The 13,933-nt window shown below is 49.6% G+C and overlaps 1 protein-coding gene across 13 annotated transcripts in view; it reads right to left on the bottom strand.

The window, feature by feature from the left end:
* RARB (retinoic acid receptor beta) overlaps nt 1–13,933 on the bottom strand; it is a 1,029,560-nt gene that overhangs the window by 12,175 nt on the left and 1,003,452 nt on the right. For all 13 annotated transcript variants that reach the window (XM_074405735.1, XM_074405733.1, XM_074405734.1 and 10 more), the window contains one exon: nt 6,156–6,332. In XM_074405735.1, coding sequence (XP_074261836.1) covers nt 6,156–6,332 — 177 coding nt within the window. The remainder of the gene's footprint in view (nt 1–6,155; nt 6,333–13,933) is intronic.

The following is a 13,933-nucleotide window of genomic DNA, read 5'->3' as shown; positions in this document are numbered from 1 at the left end:
GGTTTAATTTCCCTGTAAAAAATATAGCTGCTTGATGAATTCTCCACCACAGTCTTTAAACAAACCCTGGCAAAGCGGGTCATTTTCTCATCTGAAAATTGCTCAGGTTTTTCTGCTTTGCAGAAGCAATTTTGCCCTCCTTTATCCAGAGGCTGGAAACTCTCTCGGGGGAGCTCTATGGGTCTTTGGCTTCCCCGTGGGCCTTGGCTGCAAAATGCGGATGATACCGAGACCGCTGAGGGTATGGCACAACTTAATGACAAGACTCAGTGTAACTGAGGCCTGAGGGGGCCACACAGTCCTCAGCTCTACGTGCCACCTCGTTTCATGCTTTCCAGGGCCTGAAGGGAAGCTAGTCATCTTTATTGTAAACATGAGGAAACTAAGGCTCAGAGAGGGAAGTAACTTTCCCCAGGTCACGCAGCTAGTAAGCAGCAGGGCCAGATGTTGAATCCAGGCAGGCTGGTTTCAGAGCCCACATCCCACAGCTGGGGCAAGCTGAAGGAGAGCAAGGTCAATGTGCAGCCAGGGCTGGGTGCGACGGGGTGGCTGGAGGAGACAAACGCTGTGGCGAAAGCAGGGGCAGGCGGGGCGGGGCTGGAGAGCTTGACTGTCAAGTCCAACAGGGCAGGGACTCCCCTCTCTGCCATCAACCATCCACAAAGTAAGAGCTCAGTAAATACGTGTGACAATCATGACTTCAACCAGTGTTTACACAGTGCTCCATGACAAGACAGCAAACGTTCAAACCAAATTCAGACCACGGTACACCTCTGCTCATCACCCAGTGATGACTCTGCAGGACACCAAGAATGACATTCGTGCCCGATCACAGGCCCTACTTCCAGATCCAAGGCCCCCTCCCTTCCAGGCACACTCACTTCCTCACAGCTGCTGGGAGGTGCCCTGCGCAGAAGATGCTGTCTAAGCCGCCATCTGCTTGCTTACTGTCGGTGTCCCCCCCAGGAGAAGGTCGGCTCCATGACGGCTGGGGCTTTGTTCCCAGCTGCCTCCTCAGAGGCTAGAATAGCGCCCGGCACACAGCAGGTGGTCAATGAATATTTGTGGAAGGAAGAAAAGAAGGGTGGGTAGGAGGGGAGAGGACTGGAGAGAGAGAAGCGGCAGAGAAACCATAGTCTGACCACCTCAAGGTTGGTTTTTGTGATTTTTTTTTTTTTTGAGATGGGGTCTTGCACTGTCACCTGGGCCAGAGTGCAGTGGTACCATCTCAGCTCACTGCAACCCCCGCCTCCTGGGTTCAAGCGATGTTCCTGCCTCAGCCTCTCCAGTGGCTGGGATTACAGGCGTGCGCCACCAAGCCCAGCTAATTTTCTGTATTTTTTTTTTTAGTAGAGACAGGGTTTCACTATGTTGGCCAGGCTGGTCTCAAACTCCTGACCTCGTGATCCGCCCACCTCGGCCTCCCAAAGTGCTGGGATTACACGCATGAGCCACCATGCCTGGCCTCTGATTTTTATTTTACGTTAAGAAAGATTTGATCCTAATTACGTGCCGAGGAGAAGAGGCAGGTGACGGGATGGAAGAAAAGGAATAAAGGAGACAAAGGAGATTAAACAAGGAAACTCGAGGGCAGAGTCAGGTGAAGGTGCCACTCTGCTCCGGCTCCCTCGCCTGCCTGAACACCGCCCCAGGGTGCCACCAACCCTGAGTGAAACAACAGGGTTGTGAAACAAACAACAAAAATCCGACTGCATGCTGGCGAGGTGTGGAGAAACAGAAGCACTTTGCACTGCTGGGGGGAGTGCCCATTAGTTCAACCATTGTAGAAGACAGTGTGACGATTCCAGAACGATCTAGAACCAGAAATACCATTTGATCCAGCAATCCCATTACTGGGTATATGCCCAAAGGATTATAAATCGTTCTACTATAAAGACACATGCACACGTATGTTTACTGCAGCACTGTTTACAATAGCAAAGACTTGGAACCAACCCAAACGCCCATCACTGATAGATTAAATAAAGAAAATGTGGCACATATACACCATGAAATACTATGCAGCCATAAAAAAGGATGAGTTCGTGTCCTTTGCAGGGACGTGGATGAAGCTGGAAACTATCATTCTCAGCAAACTAACACAGGAACAGAAAACCAGCCACCACATGTTCTCACTCATAAGTGGGAGCTGAATAATGAGAACATATGAACACAGGGAGGGGAACTTCACACACCAGGGCCTGTCAGTGGGTGGGAGCATTAGGAGAAATACCTCATGTAGATGACAGGTTGATGGGTGCAGCAAACCACCACGGCACATGTATACCTATACAACAAACCCGAATGTTCTGCATGCGTATCCCAGAATTTAAAGTATAATTATTTTTAAAAAGGAGAAAAAAATTCCATCTGCAGTGGTTACGAAGAATCTGCCGATCTTAATTGGGACATTTTTGGCTACATAGCTCCTGTGGGAAAACAAGAAACTCCAAAGTGTGGCCTCAGAATCTTCTGGCCCCAACATCGTGAAGGAAGCCAGGCTGTAGGCTGCCCACCAAAGGGTCCCCACCGAGCGGAGGCTAGGATGGGAAATTCCCCTGGAAGGTGACGTGACAGGGAGCAAGGCCAGGACAGTTGAGGCTTTCCATCCTTTTCTGCCTGGACCACAAGGGCTCCCACCTCACGATCGTGAATGAACCCTTCCCGGGGACCTCAGCTACATGTCCTGCAGCTGACCGCATCTTCCAGTGACAGTACCGGCCCTGACAGGCACGCAGTCAGAAATATGGCCCTGTCTTGTTGAGAGACCGCACGCAACACAACGAGACACGTGGCTCTGAACAGGCGGTGCTCAGTCAGGGCTGGTGACTCGGGAGTCAGGCTGGGCTTCCCTTTGTAGAGACCGGGAATAATCTCGGCCTGTGTGTGTCTGTCCCTCCGCCCAGTTTCTCTGTCCCACTCTATCCGTGTATCAGTGGCTTAGATAAGAAGATTCTTCTAACCAGTTCTGCCTGTTAATATCCTCATTCAAAATATGCTCTTGGAAGTTGTGCACCTTCAGGATGTGATTAACTGCCTTTGCTACAAATTCTTAGAAACGAGCTCTTGTCTAGGGCCAAATAGGTATTCCTTCCAGCTTTGCCTTGTATGACTGGAGGTCTCTGCCCTTAAACTATCAGGACATTTTCCTCCCTGGCCCACTGCACCTCAACCCAGACTCCTCACCCCATGGCCCAGGAGGGAGTGGTTTCAAGTTTCCAGTTCCCGCCATGGGGCTGACATTCCCCATGCTGACCCAGCTTCAGCCTGGCTTTCAACACCATTGGCTAAGTAGCTACTACATGCTAGGTGCTTACAATTGTTAATGTATTTAATCCCATTTAAGTAATTACCTTGTTTAATACCTTATTGATTTGCATTTCTATTTTATACACAGGTAAGCAGAGGCTTAGAGAAGTTAAATAACTTGATCAAGGTCACGGACGTTGGTTTCTGCTCTGCCTGACTCTATGGAGGGGCTGACGGTTATTTCTGGGATCCATGGGCCTGGAAGAATACCACAGGATTCATTAGAAACTGAGACTGGGAAGAGAGCTGCTGGAGGTAGGAAGGCGATTTGAATCTTGTGGAGACTACTCCCTGATCACTAAGTGTGTGGCTTTGCCGAAATAAGACACTTTCCCGGAGGATCTCAAAGCACACCTCTCACTCCATATGTTGGGGCCGAGAATCACAAACTGTCATCATTTGGCAACTAGATAAAAGGATGAAGAAACAAGCAGAAGGTCAAGGTCAGAGTCTGAGGATCAGGAAGGCTCCAGGCCCCGCTGGGTGACTGCGTGATGCAGGGCTTTGAGAATTACACAGCATTGCTTGCTGTGGACTGGATTTGCCGTGTGTCCTCACAGACCACTCGGACACTGTGGTGGTAACACCACTCTCTGCTAATATCTTGGAAGTGTTCTGTGGTTTAGGGGAAATTCTATCAAGTGTTACATTTTAAGTTCTTGTCAAGAAAGCACTAAAAGGTCCAGTAATGGCTGAGCATAGTGGCTCATGCCTCTAATCCCAGCACTTTGGGAGGCCAAGGTGGACGGATCACAAGGTCAGGAGTTCAAGACCAGCCTGGCCAATATGGTGAAACCCTATCTCTAATAAAAATACAAAACTTAACTGGGTGTGGTGGTGGGCACCTGTAGTCCCAGCTACTGGGAGGCTGAGGCAGGAGAATTGCTTGAACTTGTGAGGCGGAGGTTGCAGTGAGCCGAGATGGCGCTACTGCACTGCAGCCTGAGCAACAGAGCTAGACTCTGTCTCGAAAAAATAAAATAAAATAAATAAAAGGCCCAGTAATTTTCACTCCTTATTCTAATAGCTCATTGTTAACATTTTACTGATTTGCCCAAATCACCTCCATTACTCTCCAGTGTTCTAGCTGGTTCTCTCACTGTGGCCCCAACTCTCTCATCCCTGCCATCCCTAAGGGCTCATGTTTATGCTTCTCATTCTCTTTTATATCCTTTTACGCCTGGAGGCAGCCCAGTACCACCCTGGTTCTACACCCCACTCCACCCCTGATCTTCCACCACCCTCGTCTATGACCTTGGGAAGATCCCTGCCCTCCTGTCGGAGTTCAGGCCACTGTAACAGAGACCTGGCCGCTTCAGCAACAACATTCGCTTCTCCTGCGTCTAGAGGCTGGAAGCCTGAGATCACGGCTGGGCTCCTGGTGAGGGCACTTCTCTTGGGTCACAGCTGCCTTCCTGCTGTATCCTCACAAGGCAGAGAAAGAGATCTCTGTTCGCTTCGTCTCCCTATAAGGGCACTAATTACATCTTGGGGATCCACCCTCATAACCTCACCTAAACCTAATCACCCCCAAAGGCCCCCCCCTCCTAGTATCATCACATTGGGGATTAAGGCTTTAACATACACATTTTGGGAGGATGCAAATATTTAGTCATAGCACGTCTGTGGGCCTCAGTTTCCCCACCTGTACAAAGGGGACCCCTTAGGCCCCTTGGCTTCCTGCTCTGCTCATGCTACTGCTTCTAGAGACTTAGCGAGGGTAGGGGTCAGCACACTTTGTCCTCCACAGGCTGGATGTCTGCCCTGTCTTTCCCCGGTAGGGGCTTCAGGCTGGGACTGTTTCCTTGGATGGGAGCAGCTCCCATTAGAGCCATGCACACAGAGAGGCCCATGGAGAAAGTGAGACAAGGGCCTGGCCCCCACGGATGCATCAGAACATTGGGAAAGTAAAATCAGCTTTTGAAGTGCTGTAAAAGCATTGATTTTTTTATTATGTCTGTTTTTTATTTATTTTTTTTATTTTTTTATTTTTTTGAGATGGAGTCTCGCTCTCTCACAAAGGCTGGGGTACAGTGGTACAACAATCTCGGCTCACTGTAACCGCTGCCTCTGGGGTTCAAGCGATTCTCCTGACTCAGCCTCCCGAGCAGCTGAAATTACAGGCATGTGCCACCATGCCTGACTAAATTTTTTGGATTTTTAGTAGAGATGGGGTTTCACCATATTGGCCAGGCTGGTCTCGAACTCGTGATCTTGTGATCCGACCGCCTTGGCCTCCCAAAGTGCTGGGATTACATGCGTGAGCCGACACGCCCAGCCCTCACTATGTCTTTCATAACTTTGGGTAAAACCATTCTGCGAAACAGATACAGTTACTATAATCAAGCACATACAGGCCCTCCCACTCAGGAGGAGGGAGGACCCGCGCGGTGCGTGCAGGAAGCTTGCATGCTTATGTGTCCTGTTTGCTAAACAGACCTAAGGAAGAGTGGCAACGGTTACTCAGTAACTGACAGGTGCCCGGGGTCCTGACAGCATGTGTGATGATTTCATTTCCTGTAAAATCAAGGGGTCTGGGATGAACTTAGAAATGTTCAGAAAGACTGAAACAGCAGAGCAGCATGAACCTGTCGTTTGCCAACCTCAGCTCATCTGAGCCTCACAGACTGAAGAGAGCCTGAGGGATGGGAATTCAGCCCACTTTACAGATAAGGAGCCAGAGGCTGGGTGAGTCACCGACTGCATCAGGCGAGTGCTAGAGTCGAAACTCAAAACCTCCTCTGGAGATCGTCAATGCCTGTTGATCCCCTTCCCTCCCCTCCACAGTGCCCTCTCTCTCTCCCCCATCACCAGCCCCATTATTCAGAGCTCAAAAAGGCACATACCAGGATGTCCAGGCAGGCGGCCTTCAGCAGGGTGATCTGGTCTGCGATGGTCAAGCTGGTGAAGCCCGGGAGGCGTTTAGCAAACTCCACGATCTTGATAATACACTTGGTGGCCAGTTCACTGAATTTGTCCCAGAGGCCCAGGTCCAGCCGGACTCGATGGTCAGCACTGGAATTCTAAGAGGGACAGAAAATGTCACATCAGGTGTAGCTTCCGGGAAGCTCTACAGGAAGCGGGAAACTCAACGTGTTTCCTCTTAAAGGGGTGACACGTCAGCCTAGGCAGGCAGCTTGTTGGTGGGCAGCTGCATTTTTAGCCTGGATTCATCCTTTTAAAATGCCAAAAATCTTATGCCTGTACCACTGGATAATCAAGTAACAGATGAGGGGGGTTTCTCTGTATACAGTTATCCAGCTAACAAACACAAGGAACGAGGATTCACCATTTTCTAACTCTGATGAATGAACGGCTCTAGGCACTGACCATCAGTTCTTGCTAATCTCTTAAAAACAGGCCACCTGTCGTAACGTCCTGATGGAAAAACACGCCACCACCTATCAAATATTCTGGCCAAACATCAAACTTGAATCAGACTGAGACTCTAGATATAACCTCAGGAAATCCAGGGACATGGTAAACTCCACAAAGAGGGTACAGCTGTCAACATCCAGAATGCCAGAAAATCCACAAAATCCAACGAACTGGTTCCTTCAACATGTACATCGCAAGGGAGAACAAGTGGAGAGAGAAATCTATCGACTGAAAGCAACTCAACCCATATGCTCATTAACTCATGGGTGGAGAGATACACTGTGATTAGAACTTTGCAGTGACAATGCTGGATAGCATTAATAAGGAAGGAAACGGGAACACGTACACAGCATGGATAAACCTTGGAAGCACGCTACCCCAACGAAGGCAGACATGAACGCCTTCAAAATGTTTTCGAAGGAAATGAAAATGTACAAAACGATTCCATTTATATGACGTTCTAGAAAAGGCAAAACGATAGTAATTGACAAGAGCTCAGTGGTTTTCCAGGAGCGGGAATGCGGGTGGGGCTGACCACAGGGGCACAGGAAGCTCTCTGGAGCTTCTACACCTTGACTGGGGTCAGGTTATGTGACTGTACACTTTTGGCACACTCATCAAGCTACACCTTTAAAAAAGATAAAAATTACATTATGTAAATTATACCACAATAAACCTGACTTAAGAGATTGAAAAGACTGACAACCAACTGCATGGTGTAAATGTTATCTAAATTTCAATTCAAAAAATAAACTGTAAGGAAATGGTGAGATATATGAGAAAACTAGAAATAGGAGCTAGAAGGTGTTGGAGATCGTTTTATTTTAGGATGGTAACAGTGCACAGATGCTTTGCTTTCGTTTGCAGAACCTTTTTTCATTTAGAACACTTTTTAAGATATTTACAGGTAAGATGATGAGATATTTGTAATTTACCATCCAACAAAAGGCTGATGTTTGGTCCTTTGACAGATGTAAACGGCTCGGGAGAGGTACTGAGGCACTGTGTTCCTCAAACGGACAGCTTTAGCTCCCCACTTCGGTTAAAATCAGTCTACAGGAAGTCAATAAAACTAGCTCTTGCTTTTTATGTCTGCATGGAAAGCCAGAAAGAGAGTTTGCACGAGATGCCACGGGCGCTGTAAAAACGGTGGTGGCCAACTTTGCCTTCCACAACATTCCTTGCGGAGAGCAGACATGCGTCTCCAGATTTATGTTCCCCCTTCCTCCAGGACCTTGGTGGAATACGGTACACTTGGGGGAACATGAGATCGAGATGCGTGGCCATCCGGGCCGTAATTAAATTTAATAGGCAGTTTATCCGGTTCATGGGAAGATGACACGGAAGAGAGGGACGGAGAGTCAAGCTTATGGAGGGAAATCATTTTACAATAGAGTATCCATCTGGAAAAAAAGACATTGCCCCGACCCAGCGAGTGTGAACGAAATCTTCATCAACATTGGATGAGGTTACTTTATCACGCGCCAGGGCTGAGAGGAGCCTGTCGCACCTTTTATTAAAAATAATGCACAGCCGTCTTAACGGCATGTAAATCTAACTCACTATTATGCAAACTGAAGGGAAGAGGCAGTTAATAAAACACAAAATAACCTGGTGTTTTATTATACTGGCTGCTGGATTCTTAGGCATGAGGCTTCAAATGGCTTATATATTATCTTCCAGCTGCGGCAAATGGAGAGCCCTGGCCTGCTTGGGTTGGTAATGAAGGCGGCTGTGGGGAGCACCAGGGAAGCGTGGATTTTCAGCAGCATTTCTGGGTGTGCAGGGAGGAAAACCAGCAGAGGAGGAGAGGCAGAAATGGGTGGTGAGGCGAGGCCCTTGCTGTGAGTATGAGGCAGGCTGAGGAGGAAAACAGCCAAGGCAGAAGCGCAAGAGGCTCTCCTCAGTCCGCTGCCAACCGAGACAGGCTGGCCAGGGCTACCAGGGCAGACCCCCTCTTCGGTAGGAGCTACAGGAGTGGCCGCATCCCCCAGGATGCTGCATGGTGGCCCATATGGAGGGCCACGCCCATGGCCCCCAGGGCCATCTTAAGCAGCAGAAAATCCAACCCTACTATGAAATCCGATTAAATGGCAATTTTTCCCACGTAGATGGATCCCTTTCTTCTGCTGGTTTGGTTCTCTGCTGCAGCAGGCTGGCAGGACTTTCAGAACAAGAGCCTTAAAGTGGAGTCACCAGCATCTTTAAATCCCACTGGAAGCAGCTTCCGGTTATAACCATGGTTTGTTCAAGGGTTTTTGGCTTTTTTTCCCCGCAAGGCTAAGAAGGAAACGTAAATTTTCATGAAAGGAATACAGGCGTAAAGTTCTGTGGCCATGGTGGGTGTATCCAAGGAGATGCCCCCTTCCTCCCTAGGCCTGAAATCCTTCCACCATTCTGAGAGACGGATGTCCTTTCAAGTTTGGTTTGCAGACTGTCCCTGTGACCCACATGCCATTCCTGCATTTTGTATGGTTCTATATGTGAGCACCCCTTTCCTACGGCCTTCCTCGTGCCAGACACTGTTCTGGGCGCTCAACAATCACTGACTCGTTTTACTTGTCACGGCGCCCCCATGCGGTGGGTAATATTATCACTATTATATTATTATCAATATTATCAGTTTCAGCCATTTGGGTGATAAGGAGGCAAAGGCCCACAGAAGCGCAGTCATTTGTGCAAGATCCAGGCAAACTGGAGGGCATGGGGTTCACCCACACAGTTGGGGTTGTGCTGTCCTGGCTTCCCACCGCTGCACCATGACACCCCCTCCCTACAGGTTCTCTCATATTTCTACTTTCTAGTTAGCACTTCCTGACTCCGAAAGCCTGTGGTTGCACCTGTGATCTCCCTCCTTGTTGGAATCTCTGGATGCTTCCACGAGGTGGCTACAAGAGCTCCCGCAGGGCTATGAAGAGAATGTTACGTGCCAGCCAACATCTCTTTGTGATTAACACACACATTATCTAGGCGCTGTGATAACATGGCTTCGGGAATGTCTGCCCAGGGGAAGAGAAGGCCCCAACACATCTGCAGTGTTTTCCTGAGGACCGGATGCCTCCAACAGGTGGGGAAAAGGCTACTTCGCAGCCACCTTGCAACTCTGGGTAGACAGGAGGGTGTCATCTCAAAGGCATGGTGCAGGCTGTGGGTAGAGAGGGCTTCGGGCAAAGGGCACTGGGAGAGGGCAAGTAGGGAGGGTCTCTAGAATCTTTCAAGTATTTCCTAGCAGCTTTGCTAAAAGCAAGGGCAACGCTGCAGGATTCCCCCGGAGGTCATGTTTCAGGCGTGCTCCTGGACCACCATCATCTACGATTCCTGAGCTGGGACATGACCCTGGAAGGGACCATTTGTCCATCTGCAGCCCCTTCACTCCAGGGGCTCAGAGATCTGGGGCCCTGGTAGAGTGCAGGGGTTGGGGGGTGAGTATAGTCCAAGGCCCTAGAGGTTGTCCAAGAAATTCTAGAATCCTGGAGTGGTCCCAGCTGCTGGAAGGGGCCATGAATGCCTTCTGGAGCTACAGGGCACGTCTGAGAAAGATCAGAAGCCCTGCCCTGTGTCCCTGCCAAAGCCTTCTGGCCAGAAACAGCAGCTAGGGACCACCTCTTGGAACTGCTTTTTCTCTTAACTGGAAACTTCCCGTAGTTCCCTAGGGCTAAGGTTCACCTTATCCCAGCACTCAAAGCCCCAGCCAGCTAGCCCTGACCTACCTCCTCAAGCTCTGCTCTGCCTTCCTCCCACCCAGCCCCAGCCCTGTGAAACTCTGGGGCACATTCATGCTATTGCTTTTGCTGGGAATGTCCTTCTCTTATTCCACCACTCGGGAAGAACGTGGGTACTTAGCACAGTGCCTACAGAACATTTTTCTTCGCGAGATCAGGACACACGTGTGCTGCCAGAGGTTTCTAAATACATCACCTGTGACAAAATCTGATTTCCAGCTAGACGTTGCAGTAGACATGCAAGCATGGAAAGGTGACCTCCGTGCAGCCCAGTTCTGCACTCAGTAGGTGTTACTGTTCGTTATGGGTTAAATTGTGTCCCTCAAAAAGATGTGTTGAAATCCTAGCCTGGGTATGTCAGAATGTGACCGTATTTGGAAATAGGGTTTTTATAGGGGTAATCAAGTTAAAATGAGGTTATTAGGGTGGGCCCTAATCCAGTATGACTGGTGCCCTTATTAAAAAATGTGGAAATCAGATAGAAGTCCGTATGCACAGAGAAGAGGATGTGAAGACACCAGGGAGAAGACGGCTATGAGAAGGCGGAGGATTCATGTGATGTAACTACAAGCACTGCCGGCCACGCCCGATGCTCCAAGAGGCAAGAAAAGGCTCTCTCGGCTGGACACGGTGGCTCACGCCTGTAATCCCAGTACTTTGGGAAGCCGAGACATGTGGATCAACTGAGGTCAGGAGTTCGAGACCAACCTGGCCAACATGGTGAAACCTGATCTCTACTTAAAAAAAAAAAAAAAAAAAAAAAAAAAAAAAAAAAAAAAAAAAAAAAATTAGCTGGGTATTGTGGTGGATGCCTATAATCCCAACTACTGGAGAGACTGAGGCAGGATAATTGCTTGAACCTAGGAAGTGGAGGTTGCACTGAGCTGAGATCGTGCCATTGCATTCCAGCCTGGGCAACAAGAGTAAAACTCTGTCTCAAAAAAAAAAAAAAAAAAAAGAAAGAAAAAGAAAGGGCTCTTTCCCAGAGCTTTTAGAGACAGCATGGCTCTACACACACCTTGATTTTGGACTTCTAGCCTCCAGAAACGTGATGAAATAATGTTGTCTCAAGTCCCCCCATTTGTGTGACTTCGTTCCAGCAGCCCTACGAAACAAGCATAGGTATGCAGTAATCATTTGTTGCAACATGTAAGAAGGGTCCCCATCCCCTGGGTTGTGGATGGGTACGGGTCGGTGGCCTGCTAGGAACTGGGCAGCACAGCAGGAGGTGAGTGGCCAGGAGCGAACATTAAAGCTTGAGCGCCACCCCCTCTCAGACCAGCGGCGGCACGGATTCTCATAGGAGCACTAACCCTACTGCGAAGCGCGCATGTGAGAGAGCCACGTTGCCCACTCCTTATGAGAATCCAACTAATGCCTGATGGTCGGAGGTGGAACAGTTTCAACCCGACGCTATCCCCACGCCCCGTATCCAGGGAAGAACTGTCTTCCATGAAATGGGCCCCTGGTGCTGAAAAGGGTGGCCACCGCTGGCTGGGTGATGCTGGCAGCACAGGGGTGTTTACTCCCAAGAAACTGCGGCTAAGTTGACAGCCGGCTCAAAATCAGAAAGCTGTGAGGTGAGTGGGGACTGGCACTCGGATTTCTGGCTCCCACTCCTCCTGGTGCATCTCTCCTGGGAGGCCAAGCTCCCCGAGTGCCAGGTTCTGCTCCTCTGGCTGATCACAAAAGTTAGTTTCCAAAAAGAGCACCACCCATGAGGAGTGCTCATAACGGCCTGCCTTTTCTATGGTACGTCTCCTGGAAAGTCTTTCATCGTTTAATAATTGTTTGTGGTCATTGTTCTGAGTGGATTCAGGGCTTCTTCAATCTTCATAGTTCACGTTCGCGATTCCCCAGGACAGCTTACCTCCCCTCGCGCCCTGCGTGGTGATGAACAGCCTGCCTACGGCAGAGCTGCGGAAGCCAGGGCAGAGGCGGCCCGGAGCAGACAGCGAGAGTGGGGGTTGGGGGCTGCACCTCCTGGAAATCTGTCCCACTGTGACACCCACGCTACTTTACAGAACCTGGGCATGTGGCTCAAAAAACTGACAACACGTTTCTGACGGGATGGAGAGGAGGAAAGACGCACATTGTGCACACCTCCTCTGGGCCGGAAACTGCACGGTGCTCAATAGCGTTTTCCCATGGAAACCTCCAGGCAGGAGGCAGATGCATTTTAAAACTCCCATTATGGCCGGGCGCACTGGCTCATGGGTAATCCCAGCACTTTGGGAGGCCAAAGTGGGTGAATCGCCTGAGGTTGGGAGTTCGAGACTAGCCTGACCAACATTGTGAAATTCCGCCTCTACTAAAAATACAAAAAATTAGCCGGGTGTAGTGACAGGCTCCTGTAACCCCAGCTACTCGGGAGGCCGAGGCAGGACAATCACTTGAACCTGGGAGGCAGAGGTTAAGGTGAGCCGAGATCATGCCATTGCACTCCAGCCTGGGCAACAAGAGCGAGACTCCATCTCAGAAAAAGAAAAAAAGAAAAAAACCCTCCCATTATACAGATGAAGGAGCTGAGGCACCAAGGATGATGTAACTTTCCAAAGTCACACGACGCCTCAGTAGCAGAGGTAAGAGTTGAACTTGAATGTATGAGGCCCTAAAGTCCAAATGACACAGTCAACTAGGGTTCACCCTAAGAAGTGGAGCACACATCCTCAGAGCGAGGGGCTGCCTCTGGCTCACTCCTGATTCTATTTTGGAAAGCTCCTCTAGAAATAGCTTCTCTCCTGCCTTCCACCTTTCCACAGGGATCCACCCTCTCTCCTTTTATGGAGTCAGAGGGTCATCAGGTAGAACCCTTCCCAGGGATGCCAGCTCTGAAGATTTCGGGGGAGTGCCCTGCTCTGGCCTGAGGTGGGGGTGGGGAAGATATGTTTCTGCCTCTTCCATCCATCCTGCGGCCTCCTGGGACCCAACCATTTGTCCCAAATCTTACCCTAATTAGGGAAGAAAAAGGAACTGCTCTTTCAAAGCTCCGTAGATGCGCAGCTGGCTGCCTTTTTTATTCCTCTCTGCCCACTAATTCCAAAGGCATCTGACAGGACTGCCACTCGGGTGAGGATGACAGGAAGTTTCTTGCAGTGGAAGCAACTGCCAGTCTAAAAAAAGCTCTTTTTAAAAATGCTCAGTTCGGAACTAAGAGCTTGCAGAGAATGTGTTATGGCTGCTGTTATTTATTTATACCACCTACTTCCAGAAAGGATTTTAAGTGGCTCACAATAAAAACACAGCCAGACCTGGGGAGAGACAGTAGAAATGAAGGGCACGGCTGGCTGAGACACTGGCTGAGCGCGCCCTCCACGCCACGGTGGGCAGCAGGCCTCTGGAAGGACGCCCGGTAGCGAAGGGCCATGCTCTAGAGATGATTCGTGTTTCTGGTTTTCCTGCCCGATTGAAAGAGGTGCAAAAAAGTCCCCACAAAGTGTTTAGGATGGTGGGCCCTAGTAGAGGATGGGGGGTGATTTACCCCCAATTGGGGTGGATAGGAAAGGGCCCTGGAGGCCCGCTGC

This window comes from Saimiri boliviensis, chromosome 9, assembly GCF_048565385.1.
Source record: "Saimiri boliviensis isolate mSaiBol1 chromosome 9, mSaiBol1.pri, whole genome shotgun sequence".
Taxonomy (NCBI): Eukaryota; Metazoa; Chordata; class Mammalia; order Primates; family Cebidae; genus Saimiri; species Saimiri boliviensis.
This window is presented reverse-complemented; position numbering and strand designations above follow the sequence as displayed.